The 21,043-nt window shown below is 43.1% G+C and overlaps 1 protein-coding gene across 1 annotated transcript in view; it reads left to right on the top strand.

Moving 5' to 3' along the window:
* The first annotated feature begins 1,600 nt into the window (after positions 1–1,600).
* LOC144668910 (complement C3-like) overlaps positions 1,601–21,043 on the top strand; it is a 154,954-nt gene continuing 135,511 nt past the window's right edge. The window contains exons 1-3 of the mRNA XM_078531380.1: positions 1,601–1,806; positions 4,871–5,060; positions 20,155–20,317. Coding sequence (XP_078387506.1) covers positions 1,739–1,806; positions 4,871–5,060; positions 20,155–20,317 — 421 coding nt within the window. The 5' untranslated portion in view covers positions 1,601–1,738. The remainder of the gene's footprint in view (positions 1,807–4,870; positions 5,061–20,154; positions 20,318–21,043) is intronic.

Raw genomic sequence — 21,043 nt, 5'->3', positions numbered from 1 at the left:
GCTGTGGGAGTCGGTAGGCTTGTAATGGATATTGGTGGACAGTCTATCTTCAAAAACAGCTCCTCTGACATGTCCTCCTTCTTCCTTAACCGAGGTTTTCCACCCACGGTCGTTGACAGGGCCCTCAAATGTGTCCGGCCCATATCCCGCGCATCCGCCCTCACGCCTTCTCTTCCCTCCCAGAAACATGATAGGGTCCCCCTTGTCCTCACTTATCACCCCACCAGCCTCCGCATTCAAAGGATCATCCTCTGCCATTTCTGCCAACTCCAGCATGATGCCACCACCAAACACATCTTCCCTTCACCCCCCCTGGCGGCATTCCATAGGGATCGTTCCCTCCGGGACACCCTGGTCCACTCCTCCATCACCCCCTACTCCTCAACCCCCACCTATGGCACCTCCCCATGCCCACGCAGAAGATGCAACACCTGCCCCTTCACTTCCTCTCTCCTCACCGTCCAAGGGCCCAAACACTCCTTTCAAGTGAAGCAGCATTTCACTTGCATTTCCCCTAACTTAGTCTACTGCATTCGTTGCTCCCAGTGCGGTCTCCTCTACATTGGAGAGACCAAACGCAAACTGGGCGACCGCTTTGCAGAACATCTGCGGTCTGTCTGCAAGAAAGACCCAAACCTCCCTGTCGCTTGCCATTTTAACACTCCACCCTGTTCTCTTGCCCACATGTCTGTCCTTGGCTTGCTCCATTGTTCCAGTGAAGCCCAACGCAAACTGGAGGAACAGCACTTCATCTTCCGACTAGGCACTTTACAGCCTTCCGGGCTGAATATTGAATTCAACAACTTTAGATCTTAAACTCCCCCTCCCCCCATCCTCACCCCGTTTCTTCCCCCTCCTTTTTTTTTTCCAATAATTTATATAGATTCTTCTTTTCCCTCCTATTTCCATTATTTTTAAATCTACAACTAATACTTTGTTAGTCTTTCCACCCCACCCCCACTAGAGCTGTATCTTGAGTATCCTGCCATCCATTCTTAATTAGCACTTTTCTTAGATAATATCACCACCTTCAACACCTCTTTGATCCTTTTGTCTGTGACATCTTTTGATTATCTGCTCTTATCACTGCTTGCTGGTCCCCACAACCACCCCACCCTCAACTTCTCTCTCCCCCCGCCCCCCACCTTAGACCAGCTTATATTTCACCTCTCTCCTAACTATACTTAAGTTCTGCCGAAGGGTCACGAGGACTCGAAACGTCAACTGTTTTCTTCTCCACCGATACTGCCAGACCTGCTGAGTTTTTCCAGGTAATTCTGTTTTTGTTTTGGATTTCCAGCATCCGCAGTAGCTTTTAGCTTTTTGTTTTTACAGCTATTAATAAGCTTACTGAGACACAGTTGGATGTTTTAAGAGCAATCCAGTGGCTTGCCTGTGCTTTTTTACACTTGAGTTTGAAATGTTGGTGTAGCACATATAACAAGATACTCTCCTTTGTGGATCTAACTTAGACTGCCAAGGTCAAACTCTAATAACTTCCAGGCAAAAAGCCATCAAATATCAGGAACTAACTGCTGTTCCCGGATTTTCATTAGACCACTGGGTTTAAATTAACTCTTAGTTAAACAGCCTGTTTGGTGAATATTTGGATACTTTTAAAGAGCAAACAGCAGTACAAATTTCCCAATTGTTAAAGATTAATAGATCTGTGCTAGGTTTTTATATAAACCACTAAAATTATTTAGAAAAGTTTGTCCTAGTGAAGCAGTCTGACATCATGAGAAGGACCTCTCTGTTGCTTGCTCTGTTGGTCTTTATTCCTGCACTGTCCCAGTGTATTCCACTGTAAGTATTAGGGGATGTTTCTGTTTTCTATTTAAATACATACTGTTTTCTAGACCATTGAAATTTAACATTAGACAGCTACCCGATGTGATCCTGCAAAAGAAGGGGAAATATTTCCCTGTTTCTTATTTATCACTCCTATTCTAATTAGCTTTCCAGTTAACTTTAAAGGATCCCATTGTTTGTCAGATTTGTTGTGTTTTTCTGAATGGAAGGATACCAAGGCCTTAGAGAGTGTGTATATAGGATTACAAAGGATATATGGCACAGAAACAGACCATTTGGTCCAACCAGTTCATCTTTATTTTAAAGATCTCTATTAGTTCATCCCTCTGCCTTTTTTCCCCCCCCAAGAGAAAAGTTGTCCAGCCTGTCAATCCTTTCCTGATATGTATACCCAAGTAGTTCTGATTTCATCATTGTAAATCTTTGCTGCACCCTCTCCAGAGCCTCCATATTCATATTTATATTTAGTTATGAGAACAGAACTCAGTACTCTAAGGGTGGTTTAACCAAGCTATGATGCAGGTTTAACGTAACCTCCCTACTTTGCAGTTCTGTCGCTCTGGAAATAAATATTAGTGCTTGATTTGCTTTTTTTTCAGAGCTTGCTAACCTGTGGCGTGACTTTTAGTGATTGGTGTGTTTGCACTCCAAGATCCCTTTGTTCTTCTACCTGACCTAGACTTGCACCTTCCAAGTAAAAAGTGACCTCTTCATTCTTCCTACCAAAATGTACTCCCTCACATTTATCTGTGTTGAACTTCATTTTTCAATTATTCAATGGAATTTTAGCAGGAATGAAAGATTTCAAGTTACATAGAGAGACTAGAGAAACTGAGGTTGTTCTCCATAGAGCAGAGAAGGTGGAAGGGAGATTTGATAGAAGTGTTCAAAATCATGAAGGCTTTTAATAGAGAAAATAAGGAAAAACTGTTTCAATTGCAGAAGGTACCAGAGAACACAGATGTAATTGTCAAACGAATCAGAGGCAAGATGAGGAATTTTTTTTTACAATGCACATTGTTATGTACTGGAATACTCTCTGAAAGAGCAGTGCAAGCAGATTCAATAGTAATTTTCAAAAGAGAATTGAATAAATACTTGAAGGGAAAAGAGCAGGGGGAGTGGGACTAATTGGATAGCTCTTTATAGAGCTGACACAGGTACGATGGGCTCTTGGCTTCCTTTTGTGATACATTATTCTATGATTGTATTCCTTGAATTTTGTCGCCAAACACTAACAGGACTCACCTCCCTGCTAATGGTCATTGTATATGCTGATCATAGGGAATAGCTGCAAATTAGAGAAGTAACCTCCTAGATACACTCAGGGAAAAGTATATATCTGTAAAAACTTCTGTATTGTCAGTCTGCTTACAGAAAGGTGAAAGAACGTTTGTCTTAGCAAACTAAGGTCAACATTAAATTTCATTATTTTGTCTAAAGTTAAATCAGAAATATTAAACAGACACTTTCCTGTTAAGGTCTAATTAAGATCTGTCTCCATAACAGACCTAGAGTTTAGAAACATTAAGAGCCACTGCTGTCATTTTGAGGTAATTTATTTCTTGGCATTGCCATTGAGGCCAGGACTCCCCTCCCCAATTCTCCCTGAAGTCAGGAGGGATTGTGGCAGAGGATAGAAAATTGCTGCCTCACCACCTCAACAGGGATTTGCCGCCCCTATCACTCCTTCGGGAATTATTGTTAGCTCCCTTTCCCCTGCCTATGTGTGAATGGGGCAATGGGATGGGATTGGGTTCCTTGGAAGAGTTCACTTCCACTTATCATGTTTCCTGGGGCCATCACAGAAAAGGTGATAGCAAGCTTCAAGAAGTTGCAGTAACAACCCTGGGGTACCCCAGTGAGGAAGAGGGATTTGCCCAGCCTCTTACTCCTCCATTCAGGCCTCCACTTACTTTTCATGGAAGACTGAACTACTGCTGAAGTCTGCAAGAAAGCTGATGTTCTGAACATGGGAGGTACGACTGCCCGATTGCCTCGTGTGCTGTTCCAGTGGCTGTCCCACAGGGATTTCGTGGCAGACTACTTCTTGGTAGGAGTTCCTGGGTCCCATTGTATGTACGGGATGAAATTCATTACATCTTCCTGGGTTAAGACCATAAGACCATAAGATGTAGGAGCAGAAGTAGGCCATTCGGCCCATCGAGTCTGCTCCTCCATTCAATGAGATCATGGCTGATCTGATAATCCTCAACTCTACTTTCCTGCCTTTTCCCCATAACCCTTGATTCCCTTTCTGATTTAAAATATGTCTATCTCAGCCTTGAATATACTTAACAACCCAGCCTCTACAGTTCTCTGCGGTAAAGAATTCCACAGATTCACTACTCTCTGAGAGAAGAAATTCCTCCTCATCTCTGTTTTAAATGGGCGACCCCTTCGAATGGTGATGGAATGATAGGCGGAATTCACGATCCACTGGGACACTGCTGCTGGCGGGTCAATCTGGCCTGAGTGTTCACTGGCATTCCAAATCGGTCCGAAAGGAAAGCAGTGAAGCACAAAGTTGTTTGTTCTGAAATAATCGCACACTTGGCGAAGGGTGTCAAGGGTATCGAAAACAGTTGGATAAATGGAATTGAGGTAAAGATCAACCATGACCTAAGTTAATGGCAGAACAGGGTCAAGGGACTGAATCAGAGTCTGCTCCAGTTCCTATTTCATGTACTGTCCCAACTCTTGTTTAGCCTCAGATGGTTTTAATAGCAAAGCATTTCAGCTGAGAGAGGGAATCCTGTTACTAGGACTTGGAATTGACAGTGCTAAACGTTCATCAAACAAGCAAAGTATTGATTGCCGTTACAGTGCATAACATTGTTCTATTTTAGCAAATTTATTTACATCTATCTAATGGATGTAATGGTGATTTTTATTTTCTCCATAATGGTTAGAGGACCAATTAGATTTGGTTTTGGGAAATCTAACTGTAGCTCATCTGTCCGCTAAACTGATCCTAAAATCAACAGCGTACATTGTTACTAGAGCACCTTAATCATTACTATTGATGAAATGGTACTTTGTTTACTTATTCTGACAGATACATATTGACGGCTCCAAACGTTTTGCGAATTGAAAATGATGAAAATGTGGTTCTGGAAGCCCACCAAATCAACGCAGATTTAGAAGTTGACATTACTTTACAATTTTTTCCGAAAAATGATGACATAATATTTAGGAAACATGAAATTTTACCATCAAATAAGGGATACCTATCTCTGCCTATTAAGGTAAGTGAACTTAAAGCAGTTCACTCAGTTATTAAGCAGCTCTCCAAAGTAGCAGTCTTTATTTAGAATAACCTAGGAAACTTTGGTCTAAATTTTGCTGCCAACACAATCCCTTCTGGAGATCTTCCTCCACAGCCTCCAATCTCATAGTCCCCTAACCCTGAACTGCCCGTTTCTACCTCCTTCCCAAAATCCATAAACAAGACTGCTCTGGTCGACCCATTGTTTTAGCCTGTTTGATCCCCACTGAATTTATTTCTTCCTATCTTGAATACATTTTTTCTACCCTCGTACAGTCTTTTCTTACTTACATCCATGACTCTTCTGGTGCCCTATGTCATTTTAACAGTTCCAGTTTCCTGGCTCGAACCGCCTCCTCTTCACTTTGGATGACCAATTCCTCTACATCTCCATCCCCAACAGGATGGTCTCAGAGCTTTCCATTTCTTCCTCGAATTGAGTCCTAACTAGTCCCCACTGACCACCACCCTCCACTGCCTGGCTGAGCTTGATTTCGCTCTGAGCAACTTCTCCTTCAACTCCACTCATTTCCTCCAAATAAAAGGTGTTGTTATTGAAACCCACATGTCTGCCTTTTTGTGGAATACGTGGAATATTCATTATTCCAGTCCTACTCAGGCCTCCTCCCTCACCTATTTTTCTGCTACATTGACTTAATTGGTGCTGCCTCTTGCTCTTGCCATGAACTTAAAAAATAATTGACTTTGTTTCCAATTTCCACCCTTCCTTCACCTTCACTTGGTTCATCTCTAACTCTTCCCTTCCTTGACTTCTCTGTCTCCATTTCTGGAGATAGGCTAACAATTAATGTTCTCTACACCCCATGGACTCCCACAGCTACCTTGACTACACCTTCTCACACCCTCCTTCCTGAAAGGACCGTATTCCATTCTCCCAGTTTCTCCATCTCTGTTGCATTTTTCTGATGATGCAACCTTCCACACCAGTGCTTCCAATTGTCTTCCTTTCTCTTCAACCGAAGACTCCCATTCAGTGTAGTTGACAGGGCCCTCCATTGTGTCCGCTCCATTTTATGCACCTGCCCTCACCCTTGTCCTCACTTTTCACACCACCAGCCTCCGTATTTAATGGATCATCCTCTGTTGTTTCCACCAGCTCCAGCATGATGCCATGGTCAAACACATCTGCCCCTGCTCTCCCCTTTCAGCATTCCGAAGTAACTGTTCCCTCCATGACACCCTTAACAGCCACCTCCCGTTCCTATGGTAACTTTTGATGCAAGTGCAGGACATGCAACACCTGTCCTTTCACCTCACCTCTTCTCAACATTCCAAGGCTCCAAACAGTCCTTCCAAGTGAAGCAGTGATTTATTTGTACTTCTTTAAGTTTAGTACACTGTATTCGTTGTTCATGATGTGGTCCCCTCTACTTTTGGGAGACCAACCTTGCATAACACCTCCATTCAGTCCACAAGCATGACGCCAAGTTTCTGGTTGCTTGTAATTGCAATTCTCCACCTTGTTCCCATGCTGACCTTTCAGTCCATGAACGACTGCTGTGTTCCATTGAAGCTCAATGCACGCTCGAGGAACTTGGCGCTCTACAACCTTCTAGACTCAACATCAGTTCAAAAATGGATCACAACCTCTGCCTTCACTTTGTTCCATGTATTTATTCTTTTTGTTTTGCTGTGTTGCTCTTATCTTTCTTTCTTTATTCCTTCATATTGTATTCAGGTGGTTGCTATGTAGCCATTTAGGCCTCATTTGGACACAACCTTTGCTTCTTTACTATATCCATTTCCACTCTCTTTGGCTGTTGTTATGTAATCTCCCCTGCCCTCCAACCTATCACTTCTCTTTTGTTCTTCCTGACCCCTCCCCCCTTCTAATGGCTTAAAAACCCTTACATTTCTATCTTTGGTATTCTTAGAAAAAGAGATATGCTATTGAAGCCTTTCATCTAACACATCACGGCAATTCGCAAGAATACCAATTATCAAGAAAACATCAATTTATACTGCATGAGAAGAGAGTGCTAATTGGTTGGCAAGTAGACTGTTGCCTTTACTATTCGTATTCTTGTGAATTGTCCTGATGAATACAAGACAAAAAGCTTCAACAGCATTCCTCTTTTTTTCACCAAAACTCATGTTCTGTGCTATCAAATGAGTATTTTTACCCTCCTTCAGTTCTGATGAAAGGTCACCTCAACCTGAAATTTTAACTCTGTTTCTCCCTCCCTAGATGCTGCCTGACTTGCTGAGTATTTCCAGCATATTTTGTTTCTATTTCAGATTTCCAACATCTGCAGTATTTAGCTTTTGTAATGATTAGTTTAATGGTGCTCACTGGTGTTAATAAGCAAATCACCCAGCAAATTGTGGTGAGTGAGACACTGACCTATATAACTTGTATTCCCCACCCACCCCCATGGGCCCTTATAGCCCCTGTGCTAAACCCATGCTAATGCATGACCATTCCACCCATCACCACCTTTAACCTTACACCCTCTATGCCAACTCTCCCTGTATCCACCATAGGCAGACCTCAGGACGCATGCCAAGATGAAATGAGATTTTAAATATATATTATGCATTTCACTATATTAAAAAAACTATCAACTATGAAAACCCATTCAATACATTTAAATTCCCTCAAGCACTCAACCCTATATGTTTATGTTTCGAATTCCACATTCACATCTACCTCTGATAACCTTCGATTCCCTTGCCTAACAATAATCTATCTACCTGTGCCTTAAAATATTCAATGACCTTGCATCCACTGCCTTCAGAGGCAGAGAGCTCTAAAGTCGCACAACCCTCTGAGAGAAAAACATTCTCCTCATCTCTGTCCTAAAAGGGCAACCTCTAATTTTAAAACAGTGTCCTATAGTTCTGGACTCACCCACAAGAGGAAACATTTTTTTCATGTCCACTTTGTCAAGGATCTTATATACTTCAATCAAGTCACCCCTCACTCTTCTAAACTCCAGTGGAAACAAGTCCAGTCTATCTAACCTTGTTTCCACTGGAATTTAGAAGAGTGAGGGGTGACTTGATTGAAGTATATAAGATCCTTGACAAGGTGGACATGAGGAAAGTCCAGTCTATCTAACCTTTCCTCATAAGACAGCCCGTTCATTCCAGGTATCATTCTAGTAAACGTCCTCTGAACCGCCTCCAATGCATTTATATCCTTAAATAAGGAGACCAAAGCTGCAGACAATATTTGAGATGTGACCTCACCAATGCCCTGTATAACTGAAGCATAACATCCTTACTTTTATGTTCAATTCTGCTCGTAATAAAGGCTAGTATTCCATTAGACTTCTTAATTACTTGCTGTACTTGCATACTAACTTTTTGTGACTCATGTACTAGAACACTTAGATCCTTCTGCACCTCAGAATTTTGAAGCCGTTCTCCATTTAAGTAATACTCTGCTTTTTTGTTCTTCCTTCCAAAGTGAACAACTTCAGATTTTCCCACATTAAACTCCATTTGACAGATCTTTGCCACTCATTCAACCTATCTATATCCATCTGCAACCTCCTCATGTCCTCTTCACAACATACTTTCCTACCTAAGATAAAAGCAAAAAACTGCGGATGCTGGAAATCCAAAACAAAAACAAAAATAAAAATACCTGGAAAAACTCAGCAGGTCTGACAGCATCAGTGGAGAGGAACACAGTTAACGTTTCGAGTCCGTATGACTCTTCAACAGAACTAAGGAAAAATAGGAGAGGTGAAATATAAGCTGGTTTAAGTGGGGGGGTGGGGGGGGTGGGACAAGTAGAGCTGGATAGAGGGCCAGTGATAGGTGGAGATTGCCAAAAGATGTCATAGACAAAAGGACAAAGAGGTGTTGAAGGTGGTGATATTAGCTAAGAAATGTGCTAATAGGTGACATTAAGGGTAGAAAGCAGGACGAGCAAGGGACAGATAGCCCTAGTGGGGGTGGGGTGGGGTGGGGGGAAGGGATCGAAATAGGCTAAAAGGTAGAGATAAAACAATGGATGGAAATACATTTAAAAATAATGGAAATAGGTGGGAAAAGAAAAATCTATATAAATTATTGGAAAAAAGGAGGATCGGAAAGGTGGTGGAGATGGAGGAGAGAGTTCATGACCTAAGGTTGTTGAACTCAATATTCAGTCTGGAGGCTGTAAAGTACCTAGTTGGAAGATGAGGTGCTGTTCCTCCAGTTTGCGTTGAGCTTCACTGGAACATTGCAGCAAGCCAAGGATGGACATGTGGGCATGAGAGCAGGGTGGAGTGTTGAAATGGCAAGCGACAGGGAGGTCTGAGTCATGCTTGCGGACAGACCGAAGGTGTTCCGCAAAGCGGTCACCCAGTCTGCGTTTGGTCTCTCCAATGTAGAGGAAATCGCTTTGGGAGCAGCGAATGCAGTAGATTAAATTGAGGGAGGTGCAAGTGAAATGCTGCTTCACTTGAAAGGAGTGTTTGGGCCCTTAGACGGTGAGGAGAGGGGAAGTAAAGGGGCAGGTGTTGCATCTTCTGCGGTTGCATGGGAAGGTGCCATGGGAGGGGGTTGAGGTGTAGGGGGTGATGGAGGAGTGGACCAGGGTGCCCCGGAGGGAACTATCCCTGCGGAATGCTGCCAGGGAGGGTGAAGGGAAGATGTGTTTGGTGGTGGCATCATGCTGGAGTTGGCGGAAATGGTGGAGGATGATCCTTTGAATGCGGAGGCTGGTGGGGTGATAAGTGAGGACAAGGGGGACCCTATCATGGTTCTGGGAGGAAGAGGAAGGTGTGAGGGCGGATGCGCGGGAGATGGGCTGGACACGGTTGAGGGCCCTGTCAACCACCGTGGGTGGAAAACCTTGGTTAAGGAAGAAGGAAGACATGTCAGAGGAACTGTTTTTGAAAGTGGCATCATCAGAACAGATGCGACGGAGGCGAAGGAACTGAGAGAATGGGATGGAGTCCTTACAGGAAGAGGGGTGTGAGGAGCTGTAGTCAAGGTAGCTGTAGGAGTCGGTAGGCTTGTAATGAATATTGGTGGACAGTCGATCACCAGAAATTGAGATAGAGAGGTCAAGGAGGGAAGGGAAGTGTCAGAGATGGACCATGTGAAAATGATGGAGGGGTGGAAATTGGAAGCAAAATTAATAAATTTTTCCAGGTCCAGACGAGAGCATGAAGCAGCACCGAAGCAATCATCGATGTACCGGAGAAAGAGTTGTGGGAGGGGGCCGGAGTAGGACTGGAACAAGGAATGTTCCACATACCCCATAAAGAGACAGGCATAACTGGGGCCCATGCGGGTACCCTTAGCCACACCTTTTATTTGGAGGAAGTGAGAGGAGTTTAAGGAGAAATTGTTTAGTGAAAGAACAAGTTTAGCCAGACGGAGGAGAGTAGTGGTAGATGGGGGTTGTTCGGGCCTCTGTTCGAGGAAGAAGCGGAGAGCCATCAGACCATCCCAGTGGGGGATGGAGGTGTAGAGGGATTGGATGTCCATGGTGAAGAGGAGGCGGTTGGGGCCAGGGAACTGGAAATTGTTAATTTGATGTAGGGTGTCAAAGAATCATGGATGTAGGTGGGAAGGGACTGGACAAGGGGAGAGAGAATGGCGTCAAAATAGCTAGAAATGAGTTTGGTGGGGCAGGAACAGGCTAACACGATTGGTGTGCTGGGACAGTCCTGTTTGTGGATTTTGGGTAGGAGGTAGAAGCGGGCCGTCCGAAGTTGGGAGACTGTCAGGTTGGAAGCTGTGGAAGGAAGATCTCCAGAGGAGATGAGGTCAGTCACAGTCCTGGAAACAATGGCTTGATGTTCAGTGGTGGGGTCATGGTCCAGGGGGAGGTAGGAGGAAGTGTCTGCGAGTTGACGCTCAGCCTCTGCGAGGTAGAGGTCAGTATGCCAGACAACAACAGAACCATCCTTGTCAGCAGGTTTGATGACAATGTCAGGGTTGGACCTGAGAGAACGGAGTGCAGCAAGTTCAGAGAGAGACAGGTTAGAGTGGGTGAGAGGAGCAGAGAAATTGAGACGACTAATGTCACACCGACAGTTCTCAATGAAAAGATCAAGAGAAGTTAAGAATCCAGAGGGAGGGGTCCAGGTGGAGGGAGAATATTGGAGGCGGGTAAAACGATCCGTTGAACGGGGAGAGGTCTCCTGCCCAAAGAAGTGAGCACGGAGACGAAGGCGGCGGAAGAAGAGTTCAGCATCGTGCCGAGCCCGAAATTCATTGAGATGAGGGCGCAAGGATATGAAACTAAGTCCTTTGCTGAGCACTGAACGTTCAGCATCAGAGAGGGGAAGGTCAGGGGTATGGTGAATACATGGCCGGGGCTGGGATTGGAAGACGGATGGGGACAGAGGGACAGACAGGGGTGGAGGGTCCTGGATGGGCGTTGGTGTCGATGAGTTGTTGGAGCTTGCATTCCTTTGCATCTGAAAGAAAGAGACAAAGTTTCTTGTTGAGGTATCGGATGAGACGAAGAATAAAATGAAACTGGGGGCACGGGCAGCTTAGAAATAGGGTGTGGCGGTGCTGCTGGAGGGAGAGGTTGAGTATGTTCACATGGCGGCGCATGGCACTGAGTGTGGATCTCAGGATGCGACAAGAACAGCAGTCCGAGGAGCGTTGTATGTCCTGGGGATACCTGTAATCCTGGGTGGGTTTGAAACATGAAGGATGGAACTTCAGTTGAAATCCACGTGGGGTAAGTCGGAGACGGAGACAGTCACTGAGGAAGGAAATATGGCTGTGAAAGCGGGTTTTAGTAAACACCTTGTCAAACACCAGGAAAGAAATGGAAAGCAATGAAGGTGAACAAGGGAAAAGAGAGATACGGAAATCCTGTCGGAGAGAAGAGCAATACTTCTTCAAGGTAGGCATTCCTTGAAGAGAAGTGGCAGTCAATTAAACACTAAGATAAAAGCAAAAAACTGCGGATGCTGGAAATCCAAAAAAAAATAAAAATACCTGGAAAAACTCAGCAGGTCTGGCAGCATCTGCGGAGAGGAGCACAGTTAATGTTTCGAGTCCGTATGACTCTTCAACAGAACTAAGTAAAAATAGAAAAGAGGTGAAATATAAGCTGGTTTAAGGAGGGGGGGGGGGGGTGGGTGGGACAAGTAGAGCTGGATAGAGGGCCAGTGATAGGTGGAGATTGCCAAAAGATGTCATAGACAAAAGGACAAAGAGGTGTTGAAGGTGGTGATATTACCTAAGGAATGTGCTAATAAGTGACATTAAGGGTAGAAAGCAGGACAAGCAAGGTACAGATAGCCCTAGTGAGGGTAGGGTGGGGTGGGGGGAAGGGATCAAAATAGGCTAAAAGGTAGGGATAAAACAATGGATGGAAATACATTTAAAAATAATGGAAATAGATGGGAAAAGAAAAATCTATATAAATTATTGGGGGAAAAAAAGGGAGGATTGGAAAGGGGGTGGGGATGGAGGAGGGAGTTCATGATCGAAAATTGTTGAACTCAATATTCAGTCCGGAAGGCTGTAAAGTGCCTAGTCGGAAGATGAGGTGCTGTTCCTCCAGTTTGCGTTGAGCTTCACTGGAACAATGCAGCAGGCCAAGGACGGACATGTGGGCATGAGAGCAAGGTGTTCTTCTTGTATACTTTGTCTTACGTTGTGGTTAATGTTAGGCGGCCTGTATACTACTTCTACTAGTGGCTTCTTTCCTCTCCTATTCCTCATCTCCACCTAAACCGATTCTACATCCTGATCTCCTGAACCAAGGGCATTTCTAACTATTGTACCATTGCCATCGTTGATCAATAGTGCTACCCCTCCACCTTTACCTAGCTTCCTGTTTTTCTTGAATACTGTATAGCCCTCAATGTTCAGGACCCAATCCTTCTTATCCAGCAGCCACATCTTTGAAATGGCTATCAGATCATATTTATTTACTTCAATGTCTGCTATCAATTAATTTACTTTGTTATGAATGCATCCAGATACAGAGCCTTTAATTTTGTATTTTTCTTATTTTTGTAACATCTTTTCTTGACTATTGGTGTATTCTTAGGTTTTATCTCTTTGTCCCTTCCTACTATTCTATGACCATGTTAATATTTTGGCCTCCTGCTTTGAATCTATCCCCTTGATCTGCCACATCTAGCCAAGCCTGATCCCTCACTACCCCCCTTATTTAGTTTAAAGCCCTCTCTACTTCCCTAGTTATGCGATTCACAAGAACACACTTCCCAGCAATGATCAGGTGTAGACCATCCTACCAGTACAGCCCACACTTTCCCCAGTACTGGTGCCAGTGTCCCATGAACCGGAACCCACTTCTCCCATGACAGTCCTTGAGCCATGCATTCATCCCTCTAATCTTATTTGCTCTATGCCAATTTGCATGTGGCTCAGGTAATAATCCAGAGATTCTGCTTCTTAATTTGGTACCTAGCTTCTCATACTGACCATGTAGAACCTCCTTCCTTGTGCTGCTTATGTCTTTTGTACCTACATGAACCACAATGACTGGATCCTCCCCCTCCCACTGCAAGTTTCTCTCCAGCCCTGAGGAGATATCCTGAACCCTGGCATCGGGCAGACAACAAGACCTTCTGGACTTTTCCCTACGGCCACTATGTTCCTGTTTGCTCCCCCCGCTTGAATGGCTTCCTGTATCATGGTGCCATGGCCAGCCTGCTCATCCACTTTACAGACCTTGCTTTTGCCCACACAAGTTGTGAGCACCTTAAACCTGTTTAACGATTGCAAAGCCTGAGACTTCTACACTACTGTCTGCTTGGTCCCACCACCTGTCTCATTCATGGTCACATCCTCCTGTCCCTCACTGCTGAGCAAAACAGACGACCCTATTCCAAGAGGCGTGACCATCTTCTGGAACAAAGTGTCCAGCTATTTCTCCCCCTCCCTTATGTTGCACAGTGTCTGCAGTTCGGCTTCCAGATTAATAGTCCTGATCCAGAATTCTTCTAGCTGCTTACGCTCTCTGCAGACGTGTTTGTAATGGATTGCCTTGGCTTCCAAAAGGTCCCACATTCCACAGCTGCAACATAACACCTGTCGTGCCATTGTTACATATTTTATTTAGTTAATTTAATTTAATTACTCACTAATTAACTTAGAATAGTTCCTATCCCCTTTCCCCTGTGCACCAAATTCCCACGTGAACCTAATTTGCTATTCACTCAGTCATAAGAACATAAGAAATAAGAACAGGAGTAGACCATTTGGCCCCTTGAGCCTGCTTCACCATTCAATAAGATCATGGCTGATCTTCTTGTGTTTCGATTTCCACATTCCCATCTAACCCCAATAATCTTTGATTCCCTTGCCTAACAAGAATCTATCTACCTCTGCTTTAAAAATATTCAATGACCCTGCCTCCACCGACTTCTGAGGCAGAGAGTTCCAAAGTCGCACAACCCTCTAAGAGAAAAAAATTCTCTTCATCTCTGTCCTAAAAGGGTGAACTCTAATTTTAAAACAGTACCCCCTAGTTCTGGACTCACCCATAAGTGGAAACATCCTTTCGATGTCCAACTTGTCAAGACTGTTCAGGATCTTATATACTTCAATCAAATCACCCGTCACTCTTTTAAATTCCAGTGGAAACAAGCCCAATCGGTCCAACCTTTCCTCATAAGACAACCCACTCATCCCAGGTATCAATCTAGTAAACCTCCTTTAAACCGCCTCCAATGCATTTACATCCTTCCTTAAATAAGGTGACCAAATATTTGAGGTGCGGTCTCACCAATGCCCTGCAAACTGAAGCATAAAATCCTTACTTTTATGCTCAACCCCTCTTGTAATAAAGGATAGCATTCCATTAGCCTTCTTAACTACTTGTTGTACCTGCATACTAACTTTGTGATTCATGTACTGGAACATCTGGATCCCTTTGCACCTCAGAATTATGCAGCTGTTCTCCATTTAAGTAATACTCTGCTTTTTTTGTTCTTCCTGCCAAAGTGAACAACTTCAGATTTTCCCACGTTAAACTCCATTTACCAGATCTTTGCCCACTCACTCAACCTATCTATATCCATCTGCAACCTCCTTATGTCCTCTTCACAACATACTTTCCTACCTATCTTTGTGTCATCTGCAAATTTAGCTACCATGTCTTCACTTCCCTCATCTAAGTCATTGATGTAAATCGTAAAAAGTTGAGGCCCCAGTACAGCAGGGCGCCGCTCGTCACATCCTGACACTCGGAAAAAGACCCATTTATGGATACTCTCTGCTTTCTGTCAGCTAGCCAATCTTCTATCCATGCTAATATGTTACCCACTACACCATGAGATTTAATTTTCTGTCTTTGATGTGGCACCATATCAAATGTCTCCATCTCATTCTGGCGTAGTCAGTTGTCTCCTCACGTGCCCCTTACTGATTGTGTGGTTTGATAGGCCTGTCTCTTTCATTAACACTCTGAGCTAGTTTAGCTTCTTGCTACAGTAATTACACCACTGGAACCAACTGCTTTCATGTGATTGACAGATAACTGCCACTCCATACAGTTCTCTGTTTAAAAAGGCCAACCTATCTTACTTTAAGGTTAGTACTATGTCAGATCTTAATTCTTAATCTGTGGTTAAATCCTGAAGACTTACCAGAACTTAACCATGTGAACCTAATTCACTACCTGCTTAGTCTCCATCTCACTCCAGCATAGCTGCCTGTCTTCTCGTGTTCCCCTTACTGATCCAATTCAATGTTAGAATCCAATTCTAATATTCTGAATCAATATGAGGTACATGTGAATTAACAGGCAACATCCACACTACACATTAAATAGAAGATATGACCAAGACAGAGCCCATAGATTTCTCAGCAACGCAGCCAGATGTGAGTGTTCACTCTGAGTTACATAATCTTGTTTAAACTCTGTCTCCCTTATGAGGGATTGCACGTCTTCACTCTTCCCTTTCAAATACCCAGCCTTGGAATTCCTTCCAAAAATTGCTCCGATTCAGGCTGCCTCGATGACTACTCATTTCCCAGGGTTTTAATCTCATCTCCCAAAACTACATTCCCCAGGATTCTGAGTCTGCACTACAGCACCGACTCATGGACAAAATTTCAGCACTTCATCCATGCTGAACAGAACACCACTTTTCTCCAATGGCCTGCTGCATGGAGTCACTGACCTTCCTTTTCAGCTCTTCAGGGCTTCTCCCAAGTCCTCACCACTTGGAGCCTGTCAACCACAGCAATTTTACTGCTTGGAGCCTCCTTCCTAGTTCCCCTCCCCAGTGGTTTCTCTCCTGAGTGGTTCTTCCGGATGGTCTCCTCCTGAGGCTGGAGGCGGAGGGGGGGAGGCTTCTTCCCCGGTCATCTCTCTCTTTGGGACCTCCCCCTGGGTTCTCTCTCCCTCAGTGAGACCTCTCCCTGTCCCCGTCACCGCTATGTTATTGGCGCCCACTCCTGGGTCCCATAATTGGGTTTTGGCATTGTTTTTTTCCCCACGCAGGTGAGTCGGGCATTTGTTCCCAGCACAAAGATCTTTCAATGCTGAACTCATGTGCAGCCCGCTCCCAATTCGCGCACGCGCGGAAACTCCTACGGCAATGTCAGCACTTGTAGTTGTCGACCTCTGCTCGGAACTCAGGTAAATTCCCATTCCTTGACAGTGTTGCAAAAAATATCGCAGGATGATGTTTTCTTCCTGGCAAGCAACCGAAACTGTTTAGAGCCGGATGCATTCCATTTTTCTGGTTATCAAAATCGTTGATTGAATTTTTGATGATTTTCAAGACTAGTAAGAGCATTGTTCTTAATTGAGTTTTGGCATAGATCAGATATTTTTGAATAATACTCCTACTTTACCCTGCCTTTTGAGATCATAACAACTCACTGCAGATAAAATTTTCACCAATCTCACCTATGGTTCTTTTGCTAACTATAGAATTTTTGAGGGGATGAATATCTGTTGGAAAAACTGAAACGATATCAGTATTTTGACTGACTTGATCAATTTCAAATACAGAGCACTTTCTCCGATGCTTTAACAAGCCTTATTGACTTGTTTTCCGGAGATGAACGGCCTTGGGTTATGCATTTCCTTGTAGCCTCCAGCAGTGATCCTGCGAGGTTTTACAGGATCATTGAGGGGTCACCTTATTTGCTTGACACTAGCAGGTTCTGTTATATACAAGGTTGATAAGGAACTTCTTTAGTCATTAGGGACTGACAAAATGATTTTTTTTCCTTCTAGACTTCTGCTGTAGTTATGTCAGAAGTCTGACATTGACATGGTGTCTCAAATTATGTTGAACTACGCCATTTTAAAAAAATTAATTCATGGGATGTGGACATTGCTGGTCAGGCCAGTATTTATTGCCCTTCCATATCACCCTTAACTGAATGTCTTGCTTGGCCAGTTCAGAGAGCAGTTGAGTCAACTGCATTGATGTGGATCTGGAGTAACATGTAGGTCAGATCAGATAAGAGCGACAGATTTCCTTCCCTAAAGGGCATTTTGAATCAAATGAGTTTTTACAACAATCTGGTAGTTTTACAGTCATCATTACTGATCCTAGCTTTTTATTCCAGAATTATTTTATTAACTGTATTTAAATTCCTAGTTGCTTTGGTGGAATTTAAATTCATGCCCTTAGGCTACAAGTCCAGTAAAATAATTGTGATGCTACCTCATTTGGTCACATTACTTGCCAATGAAACTTGTCACTTAGCAGCAAAATTTCAGATTGGCTTATTTGTATGATTACCAATGAAAATATTAACCGTTATCTTTTTGTGGATTTGTTCGTTGAGTTTTGTGATAAATAGTCATCTTCCTGAATATAGTTTGGTGTTCTGCAAAAGTGTAAGTTTGGTAGTACTTCATGTAGTGATGAATCATATCAAACTTATTTTAACCAGGAAAACTATAAAACCTCATGGAATATACAACCAAGTAGGAAGGGACACTGGCGTAAAGCACATCATGCTATCCTGAATTCTCCCTGATATTTATTTATGTTAACTCCTCATTTTAAGTGGAGGATTCTGTTAATCCATAAACTCTGCTCTGGTTTAGCATTACTACCCCAGTAAGCAGACCTCAATTCCTACAAACTATATAGTGTGTCTATAGCTGTTCAGAATCCAGGTAAATAAAGGTGAGATCCAGAAATCGAACAGAAGAACATTGCCATTGGACATAGCTTACCCAAATGTACAGTAGTTACTTTTGGTATTTTTTGACACATTGAATATACACAGCATTAGACTTTGATTCAAAAGAAACCAACAGTTTGTTCAATGAACACACACATGAGCAATATTCAGTGCTAAACAGTATTATTAAACTTATTTGCAAGCTTTTCTTTCCTTCATCTCTGAGCTGTTTTGCAAAGTAACTGGATCTAGTGGTTCTGTGCCTGACATTGGTAATAAGTGACTATGAGAATAAGACTTGCATTTATATAGCAGCTTTAACAACCTCAGGATGTCCCGAAGTATTTTATAGCCAATGAAGTACTTTTTGAAGTGTAGGAAAGACAGCAGTCAATTTGTGCACAACAAGCCCCCACCACAGCAATGTGCTAATGAACAGTTAATCTGTTTTTGTGATGTTGATTGAGGAATAATTATTGGCTGCATGACACCAGGAATAACTCCCCTGCTCTTGAGCATTGCTGAAAAAAAGAGACATGCTGTTGAAGCTTTTTGTCTTGCTCTCATCAGGACAGACATGAGAATGCCAAATTTCAAAGGGAGCAACAATTTATACTGCATGAGAAAAGGGTGCTGATTGGTCAAGGCATTGCTATGGAGAATGCACCAGGGAACTATTGTCCCCCATGCTTTTTAACTCAAAACAGGTGCAATTCCTGAGCATTTTCCTTTTGCCTGCGTATGAATATATGTAGCTGCCAGCAAGCATAAGTGAGCCACATTGTGAGCCCGATGGAACTTTGGTTTAGCATCTGACCTAAAAGACAGCACCCCTGGCAGTGCAGCACTCCCTCAACATAGCAATATGAATGTTAGCTTAGATTATGTATGTACATCTCTGGTGTGGGTTCTGAATCCACAACCTTTTGACTCAGAGGCTAAAGTATTAGCTATTGAACCACAACTGACATGTATAAACTATGAGATTGTCATTAAAAAAAACTGTGTTACTAATGTCCTCAGGAAGGAACTTGCTTCGCTTAGCTGGTCTATCCCAAATGTGAATCCGATCCAAAGTTACATGGTTAACTCTTAATGCCATCTGAAATGGCCTATCAAGTGTAATTATCGTAGAGCTATTAGGGCAACTAGAAATGAAGACTAGATGTGGCCTTTATAGTGTTGGATGCATCCCTAGAACAAATATTTTCAGAAATATTGTACAGTCAGGTATGGTACTAATGATTCTAGTGTTCAGCTCCATTGATGACTTTTTAGATAATGAAGTAGCCGAAGTCAGTCTGTAACAAGCTTTGACAACAGCCATGCAATTGTAGGAATGACCATCTTCAGCAAGAGAAGGAAAGAAGCTATCTCCTTACAGTTTCAATGGTACCACCCTATCCATATCATTGGCACCACCACTGATCAGATCTTAACTGGGCTAACTATATCATACCCAGAAGAGAACAGAGTCTATGAACTATTTAACCAGTGGCTCAGTTGCCAGCCAGTCAGATCTTCTCTACCATCAACAAGACTCATGTCAGGAGTGTGATGGCATGCTCATCACTGACCTGACGGATTGAAGTTCCAGCACTTTTCACCACCCAAGTCAGAGCATTCTGTTTGGTTCATGACCCTGATACTGTGGATCCTGTTTGCAGTATATCCTGCCTACACCACAACAACTTTACCAAGCTTAGTTTGACATTGTCTCTCTCCATCACTAATCTACATCCAACAAAGAAGGACAGAAACCACAATGTCAGAGGACCACAACCTAGAAACATTGTGTAAGGAATGGCCCCTGTACTAGAGTGGAAGACCAGAGGGCTATCTGTAATTGGGCCTTATTATAATCAAAACTACCAGCTCACTGGTGAAGACTTATGGAATTTCCAAGGCCAATGTGTGGATGTTAAATGGGGTGCTGGGGGGCAATATGACCAGTTGCATAATAACTACACTTATTTTAATATTTATTTCTTTATATGTTTTTTTTCCAGATACCCAGAGATAGAATTCCAAAAGAAACTGTATTGCCCAAGTATGTAGTGTTGGAAGCAAAATCAGCATTGTTTAACTTGGAAAGAATCATCCTTATTTCATATCAAATAGGACACATATTTATCCAGACTGATAAACCAATCTATACACCAACTCAAACTGGTAACTATGGCTACAAGCTTTCTGATATATCTCCAATGCATAAGTTAAGAGCAGTGCTGAATGTGTGGGGTGTGAAAATGGGGCGACGAGGCCATAGCTTACCAAGTTGAGAGATGTTAGGAATGGAAAATAGAGCTCTTCCCATTTTTGAGGTAACAATGTCTGCATTAAGCACACTGAATCCATGATTGAAACACTTTTCCATGCAAAAGTTGGTAGAAGTTTGGCACTCTCTTCCGCAAGTAACATTTGAAATTGGATCAATTTTTAAATTTAAAACTGAGATTGATAGAATTTTGTTAAATAGAGGTGTAAACATAGGAACATAAGAAATAGGAGCAGGAGTTGATCATAGAGTCTCTTGAGCCTGCTCTGCAACTCAATACAATCATGGCTGATCTTATGGCTCAACTCCACTTTACCGCCCTGTTCCCATATCTCTTGATTCCTGAGAGACCAAAAAACTATCTCAACCTTTCTCATACTCAATGATGGAGCATCCACAATCTTCTGAAATATGAGGCAAAGGCAGATATATGGAGTTAGGTCACAGGTCAGTCATGATCTCACTTGAATGAGGGACAGGCTCAAGTGGCTAAATGGCCTACTCCTTTTCCTATAATGCAGCCACGTTTCTGCACAATCCCAACAACATATGCCAGCCCAAACTCAGAACAGTAATCTCTGCTGCACCAGTGTGATATTTTTTTCCATTAGGCTTTGAGT

Source organism: Cetorhinus maximus, chromosome 28 (genome assembly GCF_964194155.1).
Source record: "Cetorhinus maximus chromosome 28, sCetMax3.hap1.1, whole genome shotgun sequence".
Classification (NCBI taxonomy): domain Eukaryota; kingdom Metazoa; phylum Chordata; class Chondrichthyes; order Lamniformes; family Cetorhinidae; genus Cetorhinus; species Cetorhinus maximus.
Note: the sequence above shows the minus strand (reverse complement) of the source record. Positions and strands in the feature narration are given on the sequence as shown.